The sequence below is a fragment of the Polypterus senegalus genome, chromosome 13 (assembly GCF_016835505.1).
Source record: "Polypterus senegalus isolate Bchr_013 chromosome 13, ASM1683550v1, whole genome shotgun sequence".
Classification (NCBI taxonomy): Eukaryota; Metazoa; Chordata; class Cladistia; order Polypteriformes; family Polypteridae; genus Polypterus; species Polypterus senegalus.
The window spans coordinates 87,751,338-87,779,066 of NC_053166.1; the positions used below are offsets into that span (position 1 = coordinate 87,751,338).

At 39.3% G+C, this 27,729-nt stretch overlaps 2 protein-coding genes across 5 annotated transcripts in view; one reads left to right on the forward strand and one right to left on the reverse strand.

Annotated features, from left to right (window-relative positions):
* The window catches only part of tnnt1 (troponin T type 1 (skeletal, slow)), a 33,861-nt gene continuing 6,132 nt past the window's right edge, over positions 1-27,729 (reverse strand). The window contains exons 4-15 of one of the 2 annotated variants that reach the window (XM_039774719.1): positions 24,511-24,537; positions 16,819-16,839; positions 15,343-15,348; positions 14,701-14,722; positions 14,335-14,395; positions 14,123-14,239; positions 12,884-12,961; positions 12,687-12,800; positions 11,871-11,980; positions 8,413-8,503; positions 4,201-4,241; positions 1-304 (exon numbers count right to left, since the gene is read on the reverse strand). In XM_039774719.1, the coding sequence (XP_039630653.1) occupies positions 256-304; positions 4,201-4,241; positions 8,413-8,503; positions 11,871-11,980; positions 12,687-12,800; positions 12,884-12,961; positions 14,123-14,239; positions 14,335-14,395; positions 14,701-14,722; positions 15,343-15,348; positions 16,819-16,839; positions 24,511-24,537 (737 nt within the window). In that variant the 3' untranslated portion in view covers positions 1-255. The remainder of the gene's footprint in view (positions 305-4,200; positions 4,242-8,412; positions 8,504-11,870; positions 11,981-12,686; positions 12,801-12,883; positions 12,962-14,122; positions 14,240-14,334; positions 14,396-14,700; positions 14,723-15,342; positions 15,349-16,818; positions 16,840-24,510; positions 24,538-27,729) is intronic. The other variant, XM_039774720.1, reaches the window with a different exon arrangement.
* prl (prolactin) overlaps positions 26,028-27,729 on the forward strand; it is a 45,431-nt gene continuing 43,729 nt past the window's right edge. Inside the window, exon 1 of one of the 3 annotated variants that reach the window (XM_039774721.1) lies at positions 26,028-26,101. The gene's annotated coding sequence lies outside the window, so the exon portion shown is untranslated. Of the gene's footprint in view, positions 26,132-27,729 lie in introns of all 3 variants that reach the window. The other 2 variants (XM_039774723.1, XM_039774722.1) reach the window with 2 other exon arrangements.

Below are 27,729 nucleotides of genomic sequence, written 5' to 3' on the forward strand. Positions count from 1 at the left end.
TGACATTAGATATGGTTTATTTAACTGGATTTTGTTCTTTTATATCTTGATGGGATTGGAAACATGCTGCATTGTTTAAAATAAACTCAGAATGCTCACATGCTTTTAGAGTGAGCTTTATTAGGAGTGTCTTAGATGCTCCAGTTCCCTGTCACAGATGAAGAAGACAAAGTAGCAGAGGAATCAGCCTTCACTGGTTCTTGACACACTCACACTGTAAGGTAACACGCAAGGATGCCTTCTTCCTGATTCTGCTCATTTCCATCGTCCTCCAACTTTGCCTTTCCCAGCGCCCTTCTTTGTGCTGTGAGAAACAAACAGGAGTTAACAGGTTAGGAGAATCCTTGGAGTGAGCTGCCTACATAGCACTTAGGCAAGATGGCTATGGTGCTGAGCCTGAATCCACAGAGTGGCAGGTTCAGAGTCTTCTGCTGGACTTATTTGTGATGCTGAGTAATCATGTCATCTGTTATATGTAAAACGAAAATGTACATGACCTGAAAGATAAGCAGCTACTCCTGCTTCTGCAGCATTCTTTTGAGTCTTGGGCTTTGTAAACACTTTCTTCATTAGCTTTTTTTTTTTTTAACTGAAGCTCATCTCTTTTGCATCATCTCAATACAGATTGAGCAGCCCTAATCTGAAATTCAAAAATCCTGAACTTTTTGAGCACTGACATGACGCCAACAAGTGGAAAATTCCATGCCTGACTCTACTTTCCTATATGGGGCTCTAACCAATGCTTCCTGGCATTTTTTTTAACTAATGAGTGGATGTAAAAAACACATAAGCTGCTACTTACTGTTTACCACCGATTTCTTAAATCCCCCTTTGAATTTCATGCAGTGCTCCAATACATAAACAACAAACAGGAGTGGGGGTCTGGGATTTACTGGTGGAATTTTGGTAGTCGCAGGTACATTATCAAAGAGTGAAAGGCCCAATAACAGCTGCACAACACTTCCAAAGATCGGAGCAGGACTGGGATTGAGCAGCAAGATTGTGTGTTGGAGTTTTGAGGGAACATAGGAACGGACGATCTGTTGGTATCAATTTGTCATCACCCATTGACACTGCTAGACCTACATGCTTTACTCACCATGTGTCTTGCTTATTCTCTGTATACAGTAACCTTTTAATCAAAATGCAACATTATATAGGTGGAGACTGAATGCCTGCTGTTGTTTGCTGTTATTGAACAGCTGATAAAGGTATTCTGCTGGTGCTACTGTGCACAAACTTTGTTTCATGCACAAATTTATACATGTAATTTTAAACTACATTTTAAATAAGGTGTATGGGAAACATAAATACAGTTTGTGTTTAGACTTGGGTCCCACTCCTAAGATCTGATCTATATGCAAATATTATGCAAATATATATGCAGATATCTCATCTACATGTAAATATTCCAAAATCTGAAAATATCTGAAATCTGAAGTAATTCTGGTCATAGGCTGGTTATTTATTGCTTATTTGTAAATTTCAGGTTGTGGCAATGGCCATGAAAAACTGTTGCCTTGTACATTAAATGTGTAATTGCGAGGTGGTTTGAGTAACTAATCATAAATAAATACATTATGGCTCACTTCTAGACTTCTAGAGCATCTCAAGTCATCTTCAGCTTTAATTTCTTTCCCACTACTGTTCTGTGGCCATTTATCCCAAATGAGGGAGTGTACCAAGTGAAACTGGACTACCTGTGTTAGGCCCTGCTACTGATTTGAGGAATTTGTACAGCAGTGTGCTCTCTTGTGGATCTGGTCAAATACACACTTGACTAATTTTCAAAACTTACAGTAGAATTATCTAACTCGGAAATGTATGTATATCTGTTTTCTGAGACAGCTTGAGCCAGCCTAGCCTTTTTGCAAGCCAGCATAAACTCATCAGTCCTTAACTATATAGGCTTACACTTGAAGTGTGAATGTGTAACTTATAGTTGATAGTTTTGTTTATTTTGTAAGGAAGGTTGCATCTCTATTCGTGTTTTGTATCATTTTGTCCTGGTGAGGATAGCTGGAGAACAAACTAAGGACATCAGAGCCAATTTTATTTTCTGTAGCTCTTCCATTGAGAATCAAGACATATGATCTTCTGTCTCTTTCTGGAGGACCATTCCAGGACACCACCAGGAATGGCCCCTGCACAGTTATCACCCTAGGCAGTTCCTTCAATGTGTGACCTTGCTCACTGACACCTCAGGCAGAAGACAGGGAGTGGGACATCTCCACTTAAAGTTTTCATAGTCACAATAGGCACGGTTTTCATAATCGTCTCTGTCAAGGGATGGTAAGCAATCCATGCACCTCTGCCAAAAAGACACACTCTAGAAAGTAACAGATCCATCCACACTGGATATCTAAACATCAATGGACCCCACTTGATTTGCAGTATCATTAACCCTTCTCTGATGTTCTATCAGTCACAGAAAGGAACATGCAAAAGAAGGGACTGTCAATTTACCAGAAAATGAAGAGAGTCATTTGAGGACTTCCAGAAGAAGCTCTAACTCCTCTTCTTCTGCCTGATGCAATGCCCTACTGTTTAATTAATGTTAGGCTAGAGCCCTACATTGTACACAGTAAATCACAAGAGTACATCATCCTTCTGTCGCCCTGTGACATCATGCTCATTGTACAGGAAATGAGTGAGAACCTTACTGGAGAGCTACACTAATTTTGAAGGAATCTGACTTAATGCTGAATGACTGAATCACATGCAGCAGTTTCACTGGAATCAAATAATTATGCACCATATCTGACAGGAAAAACACAGTACATGCTGAAAAAGTAGTTTCCACCTCCAAAAAACACATGTACATGGGATTTGGTCAATACCCACAACACCTCAGATGTCTATGCAATGACAAATGACTAGGTTTGTCTTCAACAGCCAGGGCAAAATCCACTTTGCTCCACTTGGATCTGAGATTCTTTTGCCATCTAAAGCCACCACCATTCCAACAACCAGTCTTCTTATGTTTTCTAAGGGAAGCTGACCGCTGTGATCATTCAGGAATCTATGCACAGCCCTTGCCCACTTGTCTAAAACCGCATTCCTTCACTTCATGGCCACGCTAACCAACACACGCCAATAGCATCCAGCAGCCTTAGCATTTTCAGCCTTGTCAGTGAAAATGTTCTGAATGTTTAATTAAGACCGCTGATGAAAGAATATCTACCTGCTTCAACAGTTCGTCCACCTCCTGACAGCACTGTCTGTTGTGGTATAAATTTTCAAAGCCTTCTTGAGAACAGCAATTTTCCTAAATTGACCATTGCATTTCCTGGACTTAAGCAATGGTGCCCACAAGTTATCTTATTTCTCACTCTTGGACCTTTCCTTCCTTTGCTGCCACAGGTGTGCCTTTCTGGGCTCTCTCATGCTTCTCCATTAGGCCTCCTTCTTCTACTTCTTTCACCTTACTGCCCACCAAAGGGTCTTAGAGTAGACACCTTGACAGACACTCTTCTGCCATAGCAGTCTGGCTTGAAAATATTCTCACAACCACTTTGGCCCTCACATCGGTCAACTTTCAAGAGACATTGCTGAAAGAAGGAATGATCCAACTATATTTCTTCCAGTGTTCTGCATAAACTCCAGTGTCTTGTCAACAGTAACATAGCATTCCATGTTGAGACGTTAATTTCCATTGAAAATGTCTAGTCTGTCTGAAACTGTCTCCACAGGTATTCCTTCAAATCCCCACCTTTAAAGCCAATGGCTGTTAGCATGAATATCAGCTATGAGCTACAACTGAACTACAAAATGGCCCAGCTCTCCATCAAACACTATCCAGTGTACATAGACCTAATTCCAGGACTGAGTCCCAGTTGCTCTATTACAGGAAAGGATGTCTTAGTTTTTGGGTGGACCATCAATGTATTTGATTGTTGACCTCTGCTCTTAGACTAATTGGCACAAAGCTCTCAACAACATAACTGCAAGGATGTCTGATACACCCAAACCCCTCCACTAGCCCCAGGTCACCATCCGTACTATAAATGATTGACTAAACATGCTGCTATCCAGAAAGTGGAAATTTTAGAAAAAATATACTTTTATATACACCAGTTTGCATCCTGACTATGAAAGATATCTCCAAATGGGAAAAGCAGCATGAGGCTGCCCTCTGCTGCCTACTGCACCATTGAAGAGGAGTTCTCTGTACAGGCATAATACTTAATGTGGACTCACAATTTCTGGGCATGGCAAATTCGGTTGAGCAAGACGTTTATCTAAGAAAAAAGAAAAAAAGAAATTAATTGGCTTGTTCAACAAAAGGGAAATGAAATGCATCAGAATCTTTATTTTAAGGTTGCTGTACATATAAATGATTTTTAAAGTTTTTCAAACACTTCATGTGCAGCTTATTTATCACTAGCCAACCTGAGGCGTGCCATACGCCGCATAATCGGGCCGGTTTTTTAATGATATTTAAGCAGAGGGAGAAAACTAACATTTGAAAAATCGGTAATGTAATAAATCAGCAAGAAAAGCAACATTGTAACAATGCACGGAACGAACCAACACACAATCGTCCGTGACTGAAAACTGGCGCACCGTACTCGCGCCTTCTCCTGCCAGACGGAGGGATGGGGGTGTACGGCGCGGAGTGTGGAACGGGAGGAAAGGAGAATGACGTCCATTCAGCTCCATCCATCATGCTAGTCTGCTGATTTCTCGTTCAGTATGCACTGCCCGCTCATGTGCCCACCTCCAACTTGTCACTTGAGTCGCCGTCTTTACACAGTCCAGAATGTACCTGTGAGTGACATAGACTTTTCATTGCTCTGTGCGGTTTTGGCTGCTTTTCTATATATAATCCACCAAGACACCCGACCACGGTAGTAGCGAGGTGGGAGGGGGGTGTGTACAAAGGGTTGGGACGCAACCAGTGGGAGCGTATGAGTCGCAGTTAGTGGGAATTCCACGGTTTGCAGCCCGAATGGGGTTCAACGGCTTACCCACGCCGGGTAGACACACGCTCAATGTCATGCATAACTATTTATTGAATGCTAAACACTTCTGGAAAGACATGGTTGTCTAAAACGGGTTGCTGTGAGAATACAACAGTAAGTGAATGAAAAGATGGAACTCTGGAGAGAGCAAAATACAACACAATAGCGAACCTGCGGCATAACAAACGCCGCATAATTATTTATTGATGGTTGAACACTTCTGGAAAGACACAGTTGTCTAAAAGGGAGGGTTTGGGGATACAACAGAAAGAGAATGAAAAGATGGAACTGTAGACTTTTCATTGCTCTGTGCGGTTTTGGCTGCCTTTATATATATATATATATATAAATATATATATATATATATATATATATATATATATATATATATATATATATAATCAACCAAGACACCCGATCACAGTAGTAGCGAGGGGGGTGTGAACAAAGTGCAGGAGCATCTAAGAAGACGCATGTTTGTTGCGGATGCGAATTGCTGTATGTAGCGTGTAAAACAGTTTGCTATGGTGCATGCGGGCAGTTTTTAAAGACTACCTACTTCATTGTGTTTTAACCTCGGTTGTAAAGGAATGTTTTAAGGACCCCATAGGATACCCCTCGGTTTTGGTTACTTTTCTATATATAATCCACCAAGATACCCGACCACGGTAGGAGGGGGGTGTGCACAAAGGGTAGGGACGTAATGAGTGGGAGCGTATGAGTCACATTTAGTGGCAATTCCATGGCTTGCAGCCCGAATGGGGTTAAACGGCTTACCTACGCCTCTCTGCGCTGGGTAGACACACGGTCAATGTCATGCATAATTATTTATTGAATGCTAAACACTTCTGGAAAGACACGGATGTCTAAAACGGGTTGGTGTGAGAATGCAACAGTAAGTGAATGAAAAGATGGAACTCTGGAGAGAGCAAAATACAGTACAACACAATAGTGAACCTGCGGCATAACAAACGCTGCATGGCTCAGACGTGCATGCAGACTCATACCACAGACGAAAGGGACTAACTGGGTGGTCGGTGAGTTTTTGCATCCGGCCAAATGGGCAGGCAGTGTGAATGCCTAGAGAGCGAGGGTAGACGCCGGCCGGTCGCCGGCCTGTGAAAAAGGAGCGTAGGTGGGCAGGAAAACATCTTCAGTGTTCCTGCAGAAGCATCTAAGAAGACGCATGTTTGTCGCGGATGCGAATAGCTGTATGTAGCGTGTAAAACAGTTTGCTATGGTGCACGCGATCGTGCGTCGTAACCGAAAAGTTGGTTTTTAAAGACTGCTTACTTAATTGTGTTTCATCCTCAGTTGTAAAGGATTGTTTTAAGGATCCCATGGGATACCCCTCTCAAACCGTTTCACACGCTGCTTATGGCGATTCACCTCCGCGAGAAACATGCCTCTATGAACAGTCAACGTAGCTCGGAGGTGCATGACATGCACATGACATTAACCTGATCTACACTGCATGTGGCCTCTACAACAGACGAATATAAATGGCGCCATTTTTTCTGTGTCGTCGCGTCCGAGTTGGTGGGCGTGGCCCTGCGAGTTGTCGTCGTATCCAAAGGTTCTTGGAGTTGGTGGGCGTGGCTCTTTCCTGCGTGCGCCATAGGTGCCTCACTTGTCGGCGGCTTAGTGAATCCACGCCCCTTCCGGCATGCTTTCCATGGTTGTCTTGCCTTAGTGAATTATATATATAGATAATTGTGACTATATTAAGAAGTTTACTTAAGGTGGACAACAATAATAACACAACGTCCTTAGAGCCGTAGCCCATCTAGATGGCACTGGTTCAAGGCAGGCATCAGCCCTGGATTGGGTGCCCGTCTATTGCAAAGCCCACTCACACAAATACCCAGAACTCTCACTCATACAGAGCCAATTTGGAATTGCCAGTAAACCAAATAAGAGCATCTTTGTGGATGTGGGAGGAAAACCCACCAGACAGTTGGAGAATGTACAGATGTGACTGGGAGTTGAATGGCCTTTGGAGTCAAACACAGGGTGCTTGATTAACGAGGCAACAGTGCTAGGCATTACGCCACTGTACCATCCAAGAACAATCAAGACTGACTTAATTTAACAATTTTATTGAAAATGAGCACTGTGTAAAATAAATATATATTAACTCATTTTAATGTGTTATAATGTAAATTAAGATACAGTTTACTGTAGTCTCAATGTTTATGGCAAAGAGGCTACTGTATAAAAAACAGGTGTGAAGGATGGCCGGCCATTTATCCTGGCCAATACCCCCAAGCCGCCAGGTGGAGCCCTCCTTACAGCGTGGAGGTCCCCAGAAGACCAGCAGGGCATCATGGACATTGGAGTTTTTATGCAAAGCCCTGCTGGATGCCGTGGGGGCCACAGGAGGGAGCTGCAGGGAGGACCGAGGGCTTCTTCGTGCCCTGTGACCCGGAGGTTCGTCAGAGGAAGAGCGACGGACTTCCGGGTTGAAGAAAAGGACTATTTACCCTGACCCGGAAGGAATAAGGACTTGTGGACTGTTGGGCAGTAACACTTCCGGGTCAGGAGATATAAAAGGACTATGGGAACTCCCAGACGGCGAGCTGAGCTGGGTGGAAGGGTGGCAACGCGTCTGGGAGATATAGGATTGGTTTATTGTATTTGAGATTTATTATAGGAGTATTGTGGTAGAGAGTGTGCTTTGTGCACTGTGGAAGAAAAATAAAGTCAACATTTGGACTTTTACCTGGTGTCTGGAGTCGTGGACAGGGGTTCAAGGGAGCGAGAGCGTTCACACAGGTTAAAATACTAACAGTAAAATTCAACATAAAGTGGAGGTCATGTGCAGAGAGCATTGCAGTGCTCACAGCAAAGGCACTAAATGAAGCACTGACTGACTAATATATTTTGTCAAACAGCTCACAAGGCAAGGTAACATGGGTAATTAAATAAAAACAGTTTTCTAGGCACTTTGAAACACTGTTCACTGTAAATTGTGACATAAAATAAATAAAATACATTGGACCTTTGCGAGAGTGAGCATAGGAGTGTGCAAGAGTGGGTCCTGCAATGGGCTGCCCTAGGAGTCCATTTTACAAGGCTAGTTTGCCTACTGTTGTTTCTGAAAGATGGAGGCGATCTACAGCATGGGCCAGATCTAACTATGCAGATCCAGATTGTCTGGATGACTTTGATTTATGTGGGGACAATTCCAGTTTCTTCATGTCATCAGTTTGCACACTTCTCGATGGTTTGTGATTTTTCAGGTGATTTTTTATGTAATATACTTAAGTTATAGCGTAATGAAAATTGCATAATTAGATCTAGACCACCCTATATATTTGAGGGAATACAGTGAATTTCACAGAGTTAGGTATATTTCAACATGTACATGCTGACCTATTTTTATTTACTAAAGTGTTGTCACCTTTCAGCTCCCTGCCGGTCCTGTGCAGTTTGTTCACAGGCTCACCTCATATTTTTGATGTCTCATTGTCTGCATCAGGTCAAATTTCTCGGACTCCAGCTGGTAAATCCAGTTCCACAACTCTTTTGCCTTTTCCCTGTAAAACAGAAGTAGAGAAAGTACTGTTTTATTACTTATTCTTTTTAGCAAAAATAACCTGAGTAAACATTGAATTCACCAATGGTCTATTTCCTTGCATATAAAGCCCTGTAGGTGTCCACCACTTGACCTGAACTCTACAGTTATAGTTATAGGAGAGATGCAGTACTGAATCAGAAGACTTATCACATTAGGTAAACCATGTCTAATTTGACTACTTGCAAATGTGTGAGACTTCTTTTAAATGTATATCTACAGTCATACACAAAAACCAACACGCTCTGATGGTTAGATTCAAAAGTACTATAATCCTTGGTCAACATATGACTTGATAAAAAGCAGATTAGTCTGCATTTCTGGAACCTCAAGGGAGTTTGTATGTTTTTATTCCAGTTATCTTCCCATGTCTCCACAGACAGGCCACATAGGTTAATTGAAGATTAAATTGGCAAAGTGCAAGTTTGAGCAGGTCCCATCATGAACTGGCACCACATCCATTATGGGTTACTGCCTTGAATCCAATGTTGCCAGGATAGCCTGTGGCCTCCCACAACCCCAAATCGGATTAAATATTTCAGAGAATATGATATCACTTTATTGCATGAATAGATCATGGACTACATAAGAAATTTGACCACTGTCCCACAATAAGATAAAGCAGGATATGAAAACAGAGGACCTCAGGCCCAAGTACTTAACTTCTGAACCATCAGTCCTCACTCTTTGCCTTGATGTGTCTTCCTGTGGCTGTTGCTTCTAAATGCAGCTTCACTTCTATTTTCATACACTTTTTAGCAATTCAGTTTCTTTTGGGAGGCAGAGCACAAGTTGGTTTTTATATCCACTATTACCAGCCCAAGTTTTTTTTTTTTCCTTTTTAATATCTAATATATATTACTGGCTTATTCTTCATCATAGAAAGCAAACTCAAAAACTCCCTGAATTGTGAGTTTTACTTTTTCTGAAAAACTCATAAAGATGGTTTAATCTATCATATTTTTAAACAGAAAAACCTGCCAGGATGCAGCCAGAAGGGTTTCTTGCGTTAACTTTGTAGCAATGCCACATAAAAATGTTTTGTTTTTTTTCTTTTCTCTCTATGTAAAATCCCGTTGTCATTTTAGAATACAGAAGATAAGATAGTCGGGTTGGATAGAGAGGACATTTTGAGAGGTACAGGGCCGTCATTGCGATTTCCGGGAGTGCCTTGGAAACAGATGCAGTATTTAAACAGGGATGCAAAAAGGCAGGAAGAGAAGGGAGAAATGGCAGCCCAAGTTTTTATGGTGAAAGAAAAAAAGACATGACCCATCTGAGTCCAGAAGAAAGATTTGTTTTCGGGGAGCACCACAAGTCCAGCACAGTCTGGGGTGGCCACCTCGAAGATTCCGGATACACTGCGGTTACCGTGAAAGGGATTGACATGTCTAAGGAACTGAACTATGGGGAAATAAGAAAACGAAAATGCTTTGTGTTTATTGTATATACAGTATTGGAAGTGTGGGGTTTATAGAAAATGTATTAATTATATTTTCTTTGTTGCATCTTTTCTCTGTGTGGTTTAGTAAATATCTTTTTTTTATTATAAGTCATCTTTCTGTGCTGTGGGAAGGGGATGAAGGCAGTTTGAGGTTGACCTGCAATCATCAGTATAATTTTTCAGTGTAAACTTAGCGAAGTGTAGTGGATACAATCGTTACAACCTTAATTACTATGTGCAGAAAGTATACAACTTAAATGTACAGTATGCACACATAATGTGTATATGAGAAGTTTACAGCAGCTCAGGTTGCATTTATGAACAACTGAATAATGTGCTGAAAATATTGTTGTTTATGATCTCTAATCTGAAAAGCTGGCAAAATTTACAAAGAATGGACAACTAAAGGAATTTACATTAATATTTAAAACATAACAGGTGACAATAATGTTCCATCCAGAAATAATTTCTCAATTTGAAAGAAAGCCTGCATGAGAAATTAATATAACCAGGTATGAACATAATTAGTTTTATATGTCTGTTACATGTGCAATAGAACTGTAAAGAGCCAGAAATCAGCCACAAACAGATTGTTGGATGGTCATCACAAGACTCAGCTGCTGAAATGTGGCTCCTTACAAGGACTCCAGATAAGGCCATTGGGCCTCATTGATCACATGCTTGGCAATGCCCGACATTAACTGCTTGCTACTGTGAACTTCCTCTGGACTGCCCTCATCAGCTTGGCCTGTGGTGGACTGGAGCTGAGCCATCTTCAGGGATTCCTCTTACAGATCATCATCAGATTTGCATGTAATGATGATGCAGACGTAGGTGCAAACTGGACATTGTTTTAAAGCACACCACTAGAACAACAGATTTCATTGGAATGGCATGCAAGGACTTATAAAATCAGTGGTCTCTACTGCTTGTTTGGGGAGGGGGTCTGACTCATGCATCAATATACAGTATCAAGGACAGCAAGTCATCTACCACATTACCTTTCGAAGCAGGCAAAAAAACGGCATCTTCCTGACCCTCTCATAGGGATATGTGCATGACATCAGTGCCCATCTCTGGTCAGCTGTGTGTCTGGGGTATGTTTCTGATAAGCACATGCATTGGAGAATATTGAATGCCAACTACAGACCACTTCAGACACTCCATGAATCATTCCCTTTTAAAGAACAGGAGCACAATGTTTGGATGAAAGTGCAAAGGAACACTGTTAGGTTCTTTGGTGACTCATTGTCACAATGCATAAGCACTTATTTTGACAACTAGAGGTCCTGCCTAATACTAATGACCTCAGTACGCAGACTTCTTCTGGTTTTGGAATACTGTTACTCACACCTGTTTTCAAGTATACTGTAAATAAGTTTCCTCACAGTTTATATTTGCTTATGAGTCACCAAAAGTCTTCATGTCTTTAATGGGTTTGGTGTTAAGTGTCATACGATACACTAACTACTGTAAACTGCAGATAATCGGGAAATCATGAGAATTAATTCAATGCTCCTGTGTGTAACCAGAAAGAAATGACTGAGACAAAAATGCTGAAGGCTGCCTAATCTAGTCCAGTTTACAAGCCACAAAAGTAAAACATTCGAAATTGCGAGGGTATAGACTTTAAACATTGACGAACATTTGACAGCAGGGATTGGCCACTGATTAAGCGGTCTAAAAAAAATTGAATTAACTGTGCCATCCTGGGATGACATTTGAAAACCATCATAAGAACAGAAGTGGATGTGCCCAGGAAATAGAAAAATGATCTGAAAACTGGGATGTTATGAGATAAAAGACTTCACAAGTTTGTACACACAAGGAAAGAAACTGCAAATGTGTCATCTTCTGTCTAAAATATTCCTTTCTTTGTTCTTACTTTAAGCCATCTTCACGCAGGTTGTCAACAGTAAGTGGTCTGTGGCGCTCTTCCAGTGTTTTCTTCTTAATTTCACGGCCAGTTTGTCTTTTCCCTCTCCGTTGTTCAGCCTATAAATAAGCGAACACAGGGACCGAGTATCAAAAAAAGTTATCTTACTGGTAAGACTGCCAGTCACAAAGGTGCCAACAAAATGTCCCATTCAGAATAAATATCTTAAAGAGAAACAGACATCTACACTGGGTGTCCCAGGTCATCTGTGTATGTTATTGTGGGCAGTCAAATGCCATCAGGGGATGGAAGTCCTGTCACTCTAAGTGGTACTCTGTTAAAAGGGCAGGTAGCCAAGGCACTACATCATAAGCAGGAACTTTAAAGTAAAGATCAGTGGTGGAGAAACAACTGGAAATACAGTACTAAAGAGAGCTCTTCCTGTTGGCCCTAAAGCTAGATTGTCCCTGACCCCAAAAGGATAAAAAGAGTCTCAAATCTTTGCCCTGAAGTAATATTGGAATGATTTTAAAGACAATTTGTTTCTATGAGGAGAAATACTTTGGAGAAATATTGGAGAAATGGCTAACTGGAAGTAGTACAGGTCACAGTCTAGAAGTAAAGGGAGACAGTAAATGGAGTGGAGCATTTCTTTTCCATTTTTTACTTCACTGACATCTTTGAGTTTTCCCTGCCATTGCATGTTATTGATGTGATTTATTTAAATAAACACACCTATTTTTGACAAAGTTCCCTGTCATTATTTGAAGTGGCACAAAAATAAATCAGATAGTTTACTTTTAAAAGGTTTTTCTAAATTCAGACCTTTGCCAGGTAGCCTCCAAAGTGAGCACCCATGTTGGAGAGTACTTTCTTTTTTTTGGCATCATCTTCTGCTCTCTTCTTGGCTTCTTCCTCTTCTTTTCTCATTCTTTCAACCTGTGGAGAGAGGTTATAAGATAAATCTGTGCTGCTCGTTTTCTTTCCCTCTGCATGTCTACTAGGAGCAAAGAGGCACTCACTGCAAGCCGGTTCTGCCGATCTCTTTCCTTTTCAGCCCGGAAGCGTTGTTGTTCTGCTCTCTCAGAACGCCGGTTTTCCTGAACACAAACATTTCTATGTATTTTCTTGTAACTACTCATTACATTATGTTTTTACAAAATATCTTCAGGTGAACTTCACTCATTTTATATCCAAATTGTCTGCTGATTAACATATGTCAGTATGAACTTCACTCTTTACCATCAATATATAAAGGCACCCCAACCACTTTCCTTATTTTGTATAGATGAACATGTTAAACAATTTCCTCAGCACTGAACCTGCTTAAATTGTCTTTGTAACTGCAAATCTTTCCTGTGTTTTGGACTCAACAATCAATCGACGTCATCCGGTCACATTACTAATACTTAATCAACCATTTCACTCTCTAAATCAACTTCACCAGGCAGTTTTTCCAAGGCTATATCCTTTTTCTTGGCTTGCACTGTTTTCTGTGGAATTTTCAAATTCTGCAGTGATGCTGTCATTTGTACCAGGCTGTTACAACTTGTCTATAGTTTTTAAGCCGGTCTCTTGTTTTGGTGTTACCCTTTTTTTTTTTTTTGCCCTTTCTACTTTTTTGTGACTCATAGCTCTGTTCCCACCTACTTTCTTTGCGCCTTTCAACTCCAACTGTGCTTTGATTCAGTCTTTCATTTCATCCTGTTTTTTTTTCTTTCCTAGGCCACTCCTTTTCCATTTTTGTCAAAAGTGTGGGTACAAAAGAAAAGGTGAAGATCTAACTTGGAGAGTTTTCTTTCCCACTGATGACCTGATATTTCTCTTACTTTAAACAAGATAATGCATTGACTTCTCCTACGTTTATAAATGCCATTCATCCATCTTTTAGAATTTTATTTATGTACATTCACAACCATTTTAAGAAGATAACTTTATCTACATTTATATGTCAAGAAATATGTTTTCCTTTTTACCAATGACTTTCTACTATCCTTATTACAAAACACTTGATTTACTTTCTTCAGTCCCCTGATTTTTCATTCTCACCACTCACACCATTTTTATTATCATAGATTCAAAAAAATCTATTCATAGATAGATAGATATTACCTCATCCTCAGTTGTTTTTCCCAGATTTACTACTCTCACCCAGGATCAATTCCACTACTCTATCTGCACACTCTCCTCTTTTCATCTTCTCCTATTCTTAGTATTGCTCCTTATTTAATGTCTTAGCTTTGAATTTCAAAAATACGTACAATTCTCTCCTTTAGTGCAATGAGTTCCTCCTCTTCTTTTTTCCGCTGCTCAAAGTGGACATCAATTAGAGTCTGTAATTCCAGAAGGTCCTTTTCCATGCGTTTTCTGTGGATGTCCTGCAATAATGCCACACTTACAAAATAGAATCTTACTTCAGTAGCCATTAATACTTCTTTTTCCTCAATGAAATTTAACATAAATGTTTACTTACATCAAAGTCCACCCTCTCTCCCTCTGGAATTTTTGGAGGTGCAAGCTGAGGGACCACAGGTCTAGAAGACAAAGTATGTTTCAGCCCTAACAAAACCCTAATAACACTAAATGAGCACTGTGCTGCTGTAATGGTTGGATGCAGAACTCGTACACCTGTCTACAGTTCCCCAGACGTTCAGTTTAATGTAAGAATAAAACAGTACCCTGAAGCCTAAGGCAATGACAATAGAGTCTGTCACTTTATCACCAAATCACCAAGAGAGAAAACTGAAATTCTCTACAAGTACTACAAAATAGGCAGAGGTGAAAATAAAAGGGACAGAATTAAAAAAAAGACCTGCATGCACAAGAACAGTGAAATTACCTCGGTCTGGGGCGTTCTTCCTCTAGAAAAAAAGAAAACAAAACAAAGTAATTAGCTGTCTTTCTAACCTTACCTTATGTTGTAACTAGCAATCTATGCTGCAGCCTCTTCTCTGCAACAGTTCTTGCTCTGATATGTTTGTCACCTTACTTCCAACTGGGTCCCTCACTTCTATTACATATTTAGGCTTACTCTTTGATTTAACAGCCAGGTTTAATTGAACATGGAGGACTCCACCATGGATTGGACAATGAATGTTGCAGGCACGGTTTAAACTCATGTTGAATTATGTTAGATGACTCAGACACATACTGTAGACATTTAAGGAAAGCTAGTGCACTGATCAGGCCCAAGTCAAGTGACAGAAGCCACCAGATTTATTGTTAGACTCAAGCAAAAGAGGTGAAGGACAGGGTAAAAATAAATGACAAAGGACAAAGGTGAATAAAGCATAAATTGGATACACAAGAAAAAAGTCAAAAAACCTATAGAAAGAATACAAGAGAGAAAAGACAATATGACATATAGAAGAAGGCAAGTCCAAGATGCAATAGAACTTTCAGAAGTAAACAATAATTTTAGGATATGACACTACAATCAATGCAAGGAAATGGGAGACTGGGTGACAATTTAGAGAGTTACCTTGAGCTAGTTGATTTCAATGTAAGTCAGATGCCAGCAAGTCCAAAGTTGTTGAACAGCAAGAACATGAAAAATAAAGAGAAAACTCATGAAACAACCATAAATAAACAGTATTAGATATACACCCCACAAAACACAGGTTTTTGGTTCCTATCTTTCTTTAGTCACACAACTACTCTATATGTATTTACAAATGTTGTAAATCATCTGACTGACTAGGTAAAATCTTGTTAAAAGGAAGCTAGAGGTCCTAAAAAAGAATCAGACATCAATAAGAGGAACTGTGAAGGACAAAGAAAGGGTAAGAGTGGGCCTGATGCCCTCCTACTGAAAGAAAAAAAAAAAACACAGAGGACTTCATTGTCAAGATTTTTAAAACACAACACCGGAACACAGTAGTGAGAACTGATGGAGAATCAGGATTTGGCAGCTTTGAAAACTCCGCATATTACCCCCATTCAGGAATTTTTATGTTTATTGGCTATGGTTTAGATTTTTGAATTAAATGCTTATTGACTAGATTAAGGGTTGGTAAATTTTAAGAAAGAGCTGTTCACTTATATAAAAAAAAACATTAGAATGCCAAATAAGAGAATGGTGTTTTCATTTGAGGTCTCAGACCAAAGATGGGCTTAGTTTTTTTTTTTTCAATTTTATTAATTTTGTTGTACTCATTCCATAAAAATAGATCAATTTTTACAAAACACATTTTGGACAGTTTTAGGCGAGACAGATTGCTCAATATGTAATTTTGAGTTGAATGATTGTATGCTTTCTGCATATGGAGCTCAAGTGAAGTCTCTGCATTGCTATTTTCCACTCCTTTTCTGATATATTGATTAAGAGATCTTTTTCCCACTGTCCTCTTGGATCTTTAAAAGGGAAGGACTGCAAACAATTTTATATATTGCAGAGATGGTCCTTGAAATTGAGCAATATTTTTTCCGGCATGGAGAAAGGTGAAGATGGGCTTGCTTTTGATGATCTGAAATGGAGCACAGTCCTTGCATGGATTAATTTATTTTTTTTCTTTGCATATAGTAAAAATTGATATATCTTGGCATCTTTGCAGCTTATCGTGTACTACTACGTATTGGACATTGGCAACTCTCATTTGGTCTGTTGTAAGTGAGTCTGGATGTGTGTGTAAGTGTACTATGTAAAAGTTGGCCACACTCTCCAGCTAGGGTTCCCCAGTAAAAGAACCATTAACCTTTATAATCTTGTTATTTAAGGAATGATTTTAACCAAAATTGACCTAAACAAATTGTGTCTTCCTGTGACTATAAATTGAATTAAGTGGGTTTAATAATGTATATATGAAGCCAGTAAAAGGTTTATTAAAAGAGTGCAATAGACTTCTGCCAATCAACAACTTTGCATTGCATTGAAAAGAGAAGATTAAACACACACACAGACACTTTAATACTTTTGAGTTAAACAAATAAACACTTTCAAAATCACTTTGTGACTTACCCTCTTCTGGTTGTTCTTGTTCTGGTCAGAGAGAAAGGAAAAATACGATTAAAAGCACTCCTTTATGCTTACATAAACAAAGAAGCAACCGCCAATTATATGGATTTGCCAGCTAGTGTAATTATAATCTGATAAATCAGATGAACCAACTACACCATTTTTATAGTTTTTACATTGACATATTGCCCACCTCAAATCAGTTCTGGTGCATCCAGCTTCTATTAGCATGAATAAAATTAAATGTTACATATGAGCAATACTCAGAATTAAAGACTTAACCTGTTAGTTTCATGAGAAAAAATAGGAGAATAGCCATTGTATCTTCTTCTGCCTGCTTATTGGTTCCTCTCGTTGGATGCTGTAAAGATTTTGTTGGTCACAGAGGTGATGTTGATGTGTTTTTAGATGTGGTCTGCCAACATGCTGATCAATAGTCAAAACGTTTTGGTTCCGTATAGCGCTTTCACTGAGTTCAGTAGTCACTACACTGGGTAAGAGTGAGATGGTGGAGTAGATAGTTTAGGATTGTAGATGTAGCTCCTTTAATACTTCATTGAGGAAATGGGCTTGCCTTTTTAATAATGCAATCGTGTTCACTGTAGAAGTGGCAGAGCTTTCTTACATGATCTAGACATGGCATACTACCATGACTTGCATCTGACCAGTTCCTCAGAGATTACATGAGACCAAAAATTGCTAGCATTTCCATTAAAGCTGCTTTGTAGTTTCTCATCCATGTTCAATTGCAGAGCCTCACAAATGTGATTAACTGGTAAGCACAACATATCCACAAACAGGGGACAAGACAATTGATGTGCGGTCAGAAGCAAGTATTGAAACCAGTGTGCTGTATCCTATCAAACCTGCTGACCACCAAGTCTCACACACAAGCTAGTGAATTTTATTGAAGTCTGCCAGGCCTCCATGATATTAGCTTGCCCTTGACTTTCAGTTTCCAAGCAATAATTATTAGAATGCCAGAGCAAAAAAAAGTTTGGTTCAAATGCATAGTCCTGCCATTAATTTTGTTCCAGGTGGTGCTCAAAACACTGCTAAGTTTGTTTGTATTAATTTATTTTTTGGCTTATAGTTCCTATCAAATGTATGCCCAATCAACAGGCCATGTTCATCAGTACTGAATGTTTTACTTCACCTATGTAGCTGTTACAAACACATACACTTAGGTGGATACTTAAAAAGGGATTAACAAAACTCAGAATACCATGTCTTTTACTTCTGTATGGTGTCGAAGATGCCTGGGGTGGCAACCCGGCCGAGACGCTCAGGAGGACCGGAAGAGTGCTTACGTCCACCTCAGACCATGTGGGGGTGACCACCCTGGTTCCTTTGGGGGCCATGGGTACAGAGCTTTCAAGCTCTACCCTGTAGGGGCCCGTGGTCACCACCAGGGGGCGCCCCTGTGCCTAGAGAGCCCTGGACCTCAGCACTTCCGCCACACCCGTAAGTGCTGGGGAAAGAGGATTGGGGACACCCGAAGTACTTCCGGGTACATAGCCGGTGCTTCCGCCAGACAGGGGCGGACACTGGAGGACACCTAGAGCATATCTGGGTGCATATAAAAGGGGCCGCCTCCCTTCAGACAATGGCTGGAGTCGGGAGGAGAAGACAAGGTCTTGGAGGAGAGGCAAGGAGGTGGCCTGAACAGAGTGAAGGCATTGGACTGAGTGGCCAGGACTTTGGGGACTTTTGGGGTTTGAGCACTCATTTGTAAATATGGACTTCGTCAATATACATGTGTGGGGTGAGTTTAACATGTCTGCCTGTCTGTGTCTGGGTCATACACCACAATGGTTACAAAAGAAGATTCTTCTGTATCTTAATGATAAATCAATAACTTAATAATAGTCTTAGATGTCCCTGTTTGCTCCTGTCACTCCATCAGTGTTACTTAGTAAGGTGTCTTCAACACTAGCACCACAACTGGACAATTTTGAGCTATGACATCTGACCATGGGGGTAATGCCCCACACCTATACTCAGGTCAGTATTAAAAGGCGGCTGAATGACTTCCACTTTATATTCACATTCATTTTTTGCTGTTCCTGTTGTACTATTGCTTTGAAATGTATGTTGTATCACAAGCTGCAATTATGTGTTTTACTGGGGGAAAACATAAGGAGGTATTCTAATGTGTCAGTGATATAAGGAAAAAACTGTTATTGTCACTGAGTCATTGCAAAATATGGCAAGAGGTTTGACTCTCAAATCGCAGTAAAGAAAAATGCTTAATGAGAACTGAGAAGACCAACCTTTTTTTAAGCAGTCTTAAATTACCAAAATTTTATTGTCACATACAGGTGCCAGTCATAAAATTAGAATATCATGATTTGTTGATTTATTTCAGTAATTCCATTCAAAAGGTGAAACTTGTATATTAGATTCATTCATTACACACAGACTGATGTATTTCAAATGTTTATTTCTTTTAATTTTGATGATTATAACTGACAACTAATGAAAGTCCCAAATTCAGTATCTCAGAAAATTTGAATATCAATTAAGACCAATGCAAAAAAAAGATTTTTAGAAATGTTGGCCAACTGAAAGGTCTGAACATGAAAAGTATGAGCATGTACAGCACTCAATATTTAGTTGGGGCTCCTTTGGCCTGGATTACTGCAGCAATGTGGCGTGGCATGGAGTCAATTAGTCTATGACACTGCTCAGGTGTTATGAGAGCCCATGTTGCTCTGATAGTGGCCTTCAGCTCTTCTGAATTGTTGGGTCTGGCGTATTACATCTTCCTCTTCACAATACCCCATAGATTTTATATGGGGTTAAGGTCAGGCGAATTTGCTGGCCAATCAAGAACAGGGATACCATGGTCCTTAAACCAGGTACTGGTAGCTTTGGCACTGTGTGCAGGTGCCAGGTCCTGTTGGAAAATTAAATCTGCATCTCCATAAAGTTCGTCAGCAGCAGGAAGCATGAAGTGCTCTAAAACTTCCTGGTAGACGGCTGCGTTGACCTTGGACCTCAGAAAACACAATGGACCAACACCAGCAGATGACATGGCACCCCAAACCATCACTGACTGTGGAAACTTTACCCTGGACCTCAAGCAACGTGGATTCTGTGCCTCTCCTCCCTTCCTCCAGACTCTGGGACCTTGATTTGCAAAGGAAATGCAAAATTTACTTTCATCAGAGAACATAACTTTGGACGACTCAGCAGCAGTTTTGTCTTTAGCCCAGGCGAGACTGACGCTGTCTCTTGTTCAAGAGTGGCTTGACACAAGGAATGCGACAGCTGAAACCCATGTCTTGCATACGTCTGTGCGTGGTGGTTCTTGAAGCACTGACTCCAGCTGCAGTCCACTCTTTGTGAATCTCCCCCACAGTTTTGAATGGGTTTTGTTTCACAATCCTCTCCAGGGTGAGGTTATCCCTATTGCTTGTACACTTTTTTCTACCACATCTTGCCCTTCCCTTCGCCTCTCTATTAATGTGCTTGGACACAGAGCTCTGTGAACAGCCAGCCTCTTTAGAAATGACTTTTTGTGTCTTGCCCTCCTTGTACAAGGTGTCAATGGTCATCTTTTGGACAACTGTCAAGTCACCAGTCTTCCTCATGATTGTGTAGCCTACAGAACTAGACTGAGAGACCATTTAAAGGCTTTTGCAGGTGTTTTGAGTTAATTAGCTGATTAGATTGTGGCACCAGGTGTCTTCAATATTGAACCTTTTCACAATATTCTAATTTTTCGAGATACTGAATTTGGGACTTTCATTAGTTGTCAGTTATAATCATCAAAATTAAACATTTGAAATACATCAGTCTGTGTGTAATGAATGAATCTAATATACAAGTTTCACTTTTTGAATGGAATTACTGAAATAAATCAATTTTGTCATGATATTCTAATTTTATGACCGGCACCTGTAAATAAGAAAAAACATTAGTGCCTTCACATCTATTAGGGGCCTCTATACTGTTATTAGTTTAGATCAAATTATAACTTAAAGTTAAACAATATGTTTTAATTCATCAAGTAATTACATTTTTTAAATCTGAAAAAATATATTTTTCTTTAGCAGACTGGCACTTTCTACCCAATACTGCCAGAATAATCTTTGCCCTCAAGAAATATAAAAATGCAATAAAACAGTTAACACAGTTAACATTAGTTCATGAGTGGCCAGATTTTTCCTTAGTCGAAGAAGGATGGCGGCTCAGTGGTTAGTAGTGTGGCATTTCAGTTCCAGAAGCATCCTTGTACTTGTATGGATTTACTCCCACATTCCAAAGATGCACCCTAATAAATATTATCTATGCTAAACAGTGATACCATATTATTTACAGCAGGTGATGTGGTACACTGCACTAGATATGTGTACAAAAAGAAAGTGTATAAATAACATGACAAACAGCACCAATAAGAGACGGGGAATGTCTTCCAATGTTCCCTAGAATAAACAGGCACCAATTCCAGAGTATTTCCCAACTTTGATGCTGGGATGTGTTCTATCTCTTTATAATCTTGGACAAAAAAAATAAAGGGATCAATGAGTAAAAGAATGAATAAGAAAAGGTAACAAAATAAAGAGTTGGTGTAATGGCAAATGCAAACTTGCAGGTCCAAGGGACCAGGATCAAATCCCAGTTTGTTTCTGGAGTATTTTTCCCCGCTGCCCTAAAATGTGGAGGTTAAGTGAATTGGAATTCTTTGACTTTAGGTATGCACTTAAGTGTACTCTTGTGATGGTGGTCACAGTACTCATCATGCACTGTCCTTTTTCCAGTATGATGCCTTTATATTTGTATGACAAACTGGATATTACATTTATTAATAAAACAGAATGTTCTAATAGGTGTTTTAATTTTATGAAGCGTATTAGGGTGATTATTTTAAATTCACCTCTTGGTCACTAGGTGGCACTACAACACTGTCTATTACATTTTCCATTCATCCAGGCTAGTATTGCAGGTAATAAATAACTAATATTAAGACAGTAACATGAAATGAATAATTTATGTTCCTACATTTGTTCCTGTTTTCTAGCTACATTTAAGTCAGTAAACCCAAATTTAAAGCAATTTGATCATGCAATTATAAAGATTTAAAAGTATATTTCGGACTTACAGGTCCTTCATATCACAGGGATTTGTTTCTCCAGTTTGGCTGAACAAATTTCTGCACTGGCATTCAGATAAACATATTTCCTAATGGTTACTGTTGATCATATATTAACTGTTAGTTAGTAAATATACTGATGGAAAAAAGAAATGCAACACTCATTGTTTGATTGGAATTTCAACCTTTGTCGCTTAAATAAAATAAATAAGAATAATATGAACACAAAAGACCACAATAAAAAAAACAATTGTGAACATTACCAACGGTCATCTTACAGTTCTTCAGTATCTTATGTAACCAAGTCTTGCACATGAGCCACTGAATGTGCAATTATGGGATGTTACCCTCCTATTCCTGCACCCCAGAGTGCATTCCTCAGAAGAGCTGTGACCACAGCAGCTGTATATGGCCTGACATTTTCGTGCTGTGGGTGAGGCGGTCATGTATTAGGTGTGCACAGAGGGCATCTAACAGGCGACCAAACTCCAAGACCAGCAATTCGGACACCGTTCCTCACCATCCTGCCACAAATATATGCATTGTGTCTACCGGCAGTTTTAGCAGCAATAAGGGTAGAAAATTTGAAGACAATCTCTGAGATGAGCTAGTCAGATGTATTGGCACTGCTCTGGTATATTTACATGAGGTTAACCCAGTCTTGGAAAGCATGGCAATGGTAACTTCTCCCTTGCTTCTGGTTACATTTGAGGCACTGCACACACTGACTAAGTGTGCTCATTGTTTTGCTCTGACTGAAGATTTAAATAAAATTCCTTTTAAAGGTGACTTAATCAGGCATTGTTCAACATGGAACTTCACAAAGAACTATTTCATTTTGAAAAGGGTTCTTTGCATTTGAAGTAGATTCTTTGTGCTTTGAAAAACAACCTGCCAATGTTGCAATCAACTTCCAGCCTCATTGGGCCATATGTTTTAATGTGCACAAAATTAACACCATTTTGGACCAAAATCCTTAAATGCTTTTCTGACAGCCTTGGAGTCACAATCCCTCCTAATCCACTAATAGCTGTGTTTAGTGTACCTCCTCGTGGGTTTAAAGTGGAGAAAGGCAAACAAACAGTAATTGTCTTTACTTCACTATGTAGACTTATCTTGCTCAACTGGAAGAATCCTAATTCACCTCTTTTAAGTCAGTTGATAACTGATGTTATATATTACCTGAAATTGGAAATTCTCACTTAGAGGATCTGTACAAAACTTCTTCAGAACCTCGCATGATCTAATCTATAACATTTTACAAATAAGCATTTAAATTGAAGAAGTGGATTCTCTTCCCTTTTTTGTTCTATTTATTTATTTACTTATTTTTACTACTATAAAAGTTTTATTCTGTTGGCCTAACTCTCTTTCTCAGGGGTGAAGGTTGATTTGTTTCAAACATAGTTTTGTAAAATTTGACTTGATTGTATGTAATGTTATTTGATTCTAATAAATTTAATTAAAAAAAATTAAAAACTAATAATATGTAGAAGAAAACTACATTTTTAATGTAAAGTAGGCTACCTAGCAGGACACTAACACATTAAGAAAACCTGAACGTAGCCGGTGTTAACCATACATATGCAACAAAAGTCATTTTAAAATCATGGCGCATTGGTATTTCACAAATTTGTAATCATCCAGTCATAGTTATTTACTGTTTGAAGCCTGATACAGATCTTAATAAATAAAGGTTCATTCTGGAACCTTCATGTGGATGGGTCTTTTGGAGCCAAAAATTGTTTCCCCTATGGCATCACTCTTAAGAACCACTCTGGTACCTTTATTTTTAAGAGTGTGCTTGGCAAGTAGAAATGCCCCAATGCACAAGCTGGATTGCTAATTCTAACGGTTACAAGAAACTGAAAGCTTTTTGTTAAAGTATACAAGTTAATAACTGTAATATAAACTTTCCAGAAAAGATTGTGTTTCTTTTTTCCATTAGTATACATACAATTATATATGTGTGTATTTAGTGTTATTTATTTAGCATTACTTATTAGAATCTTGTAAATGTCAGGCTGCTCCCCATGCAAAAGATTTGATATTACTTTATTCATCAGTCAGAGTCACACACACAGATGGGTACCTTGATATTCAGTATAGTCGCCTAATTGGTGGAATGATGATACAATGATGGCATTGCCAATAACAGAGATTGGCATAAGAAAAAAGATCTAAATTATGGTTAATGTAAAAAGTGAGGACAATCTAAAAAGATAAGTTAGCAAAAGGTATGAGAAATTTTCTTTTCAGTGTTGCCCACAAGGTAAAATTTATCATTCCAGCTTCACGTTGTACTTCTTTCATTGTTGATGAGTATTAACTGTTAATATTTTTTCAATGTTATTTGATTTTGTTGCTTTTACTACAGATGTGTTTGCAGTGACCTTTTATGTTTTTATGAACCACTGCATTGAGGGGAATAGGGAGCACGCATTTTCTCAATCAGTGAGGATCAGAGGAAGATATGAGTTGCAGGCTTGTACATGAAGGAAAAAGCATGACCAGAACGACATTCAGACAGCATTGCTGGGGTGAGTACTGGGGGTGAAGTGCCGAGGAAATACCAAAAGGTAAAGGCACAAACTTACCTTCATCTTCTGCTTCCTGTTCTTCTTCTACACAGTGTAAAAAAAAGTCATGATTAAAAATTCAAAGGCCACTCTTCACCACTGCCAAGGCAAGTTATGCCAATGGTCTTTACAGGGACGCCTTTCCACTTTGAACTCGAACTTAAAAGGACACAGAAAACTGGCAGGACAGCAAATGACCTTGTGGCTAATAAATTGCAGCGCTTGGCCGCAATTCAGGAGTGGGAGCATATTCATAATTTACTGGTGATGTCATCATTCTCGTGTTTATTTTGTGACTAAACACACTCCTTTTGTATGTGTTCCCCTTTTTGGCATCATTTGTCTTCCTCTTCTCCCTCACCATCTGAGCATAGCATCGCACTTATTTTTCTAATCATTAGAGACTAAATAATATATTTAGCAATATATTCCACATTTAAAGATGGTGCCATTTCTATTACTTATTGGTATTACTGTAAGCAAGCTTGTAGTTATTTATTAATTTTGGATTTTGTTCAGTTAATTTGTTCCTGTAATTTTTAACTTCTGGTAAAGAACTTTGAGTTACATATCTCACATGAATACAGCTATAGAAATAAATATTATAATGACTATGTGTGCAGATGGTTGTTATTACCAATTTATAACTATAAATGTGTGCATCAGAGAGATAGATAGATAGATAGATAGATAGATAGATAGATAGATAGATAGATAGATAGATAGATAGATAGATAGATATGGGCATCCAAATCCAGAAGGAAATGTTCAAGACAGAAAGAATGAACCACACATCTGTAGTAAACCTTCTACACATCTGAATATGCAGATGCTCTGTCTGGCATATATATATTTGACAGAAGGCTGGTGTACTATGCCTTAAGTTGTACTTACCCATATTTTTATCAAGATCACTGGTATGTTTATTAACAGATGTGAACAGAGTCAGATTTTTTTTCCCCAACAAGGTTTCAGGTAACTAGAGCACATAGTCAGGAGTTAGGAGTACATCAGGTAAGTTGATTTGTGTTTTCTATTTAGTACTGTGAAGTTCTACATTTTACTATACTCGTAATTAACATGACTCCACCGAGCGTCGACTTACTAATTTTTAGTTGGACCGTAAAGTGCATGATAGGTTTTTAATAATTGTTTAAAATGAACGCTGTAATGTATCGCTTTATCACTTGCAGCAGGAATCAGGAGGTTTATTTCTGCCAGTTTCCTTTACGAGAGCTCGGGAAGAGGTACTTAAAAATGCGCAGGTGAAGATTGTCATACCACTGTCGTGACGTGGCGGTCACTGATTGGCTTTCGTTTGCGCGGGCGTCTTCCTGCAGACTGAAAAATGTTGTCTTTGCACGTTTTAAACTTAAACTTGAATTGCTTGTTTAGTTGATTTGTTTAGTATTTGTTTTGTTTGTAAAAAAAAATAAATAAATAAAGTTGCAAATACACGGGACAGACGACACTTTGCAAGCACTTAATTTCAGTTCGGGCTGATGCTCTCTGGGAGTCTTCGTAGATTTGTCATCTAATGAAGTGTAGCGATTGTCAAAGAAGCTGGAAAACACGTGCGACCAATGTGTCCTCTGAGAGCCGACCTGGTGTGAGTACAACTTTCCAGTTACACTACCCTGTGAGCACTATTTGCTATTATGTAGTATAATTTCCTTAATTGCTAAAAGGGGCCATGTGTTACAGGACGCACTTGGAAATGTATTTATAAAAGTTGTATGGTTATTTAAGCTAATGAAGCACATACGATGTATTCAATACTTAATGAAGCTAAACAACAGATACTATAAGCTGTAGGATGCCTATTAAGTTAAAAAAAAATACGCGGGCAACAGGACCATGTACATTTTGAATTGCGCATTGCATACAGCTAGATTATTTAAGTCACTTTGAAAGAATATTTAAAATTACTACAATGTATAATTCCAGATCGGGCGTACATGTCTAAAAGCAGAGTTGAAGAGAGGTCGAGTGTTTCCCGTTTGTTATTCGTTTACCGACTCTCCGCCCCACGAACTCAACTGTTACCCTGCGCTGTAAAAGTTTTAAGTCGGCTCCCACACACCCAATATATTATCCAATATGCGCCCAAAATACACCCCGAAACGTATGGAGGAGAAATGAAGTTAACGCTTCTTGGAAGGGCCATTTATTAGGACTTTGTGGTGGACGTGAGTAACCCTTGCAGCTGACACATGAGGATGACTTTAGAAGTCCTTCACTTGTTGTAGGCTTTTTTACACTCGCTATACTTTTAAACGGATTATAAAGCTACTAGCCAACCTGCGGCGTATGCCGCCGCATAATTATGTATTGATGGGTGAACACCTCCTGAAAGACACAGTTGTCACCCGAATGGGGTGGGTTTGAGGATACGACTGTAAGAGAATGAAAAGATGGAACTTTGGAGAGAGCAATATACAATTGTCCGCGACTGAAAACTGGAGAACCGCCGCCGCACCCCCACCTCCCAGAGCGAGGGACGGGGATGGACGGCGTCCCTGTAAGACATTGGACGCCGACCGCTCGGGGGTCGTGTAACTATTTAGCACTCGTTATCGGAATTAACCAGACAAATCGCTCCACCAACTAAGAACGGCCATGCACAAGCGCCCACAGAATCGAGATAAAGCTATCAATCTGTCAATACTCTCCGTGTCCGGGCTGGGTGAGGTTCGCCAGCTGGCAGCGTATATGGTCGGAACCACGATGGTATCTGATCGTCTTCGAACCTCCGACTTTCGTTCTTGATTAAGGAAAACATTCTTGGCAAATGCTTTTGCTCTCGCTCGAATTGCTGGTGGGGGGCTCTGTCTTGCGCTATATATCTATATATATATATATATATATATATATATATATATATATATATATATATATATATATATATATATATATATATATATACTGTAGATACCATGAGCCATTTATATTAATATGTCACTACATGCCACAATGGATAGATAACAGTGGGCATCATCTCCAAAGCATGATGGCCTTGTTATAAGAAGAGCCGTCAATAAAATGGGGTATATTATCACAATTTATATTTTCCTTTTGCCATACTGTTCATGTTATGTGTCGCACTTAAATCTGTACAGGATATTAAAAGTGCTATAGGGAGTCAATGAGTAATTCAGTCCTTCTTAAAAATAGTTGAAAACCAGCTGCAATATATAGTATGAGATGAGCATTAGTCATCAGATGGACAAACAAGTA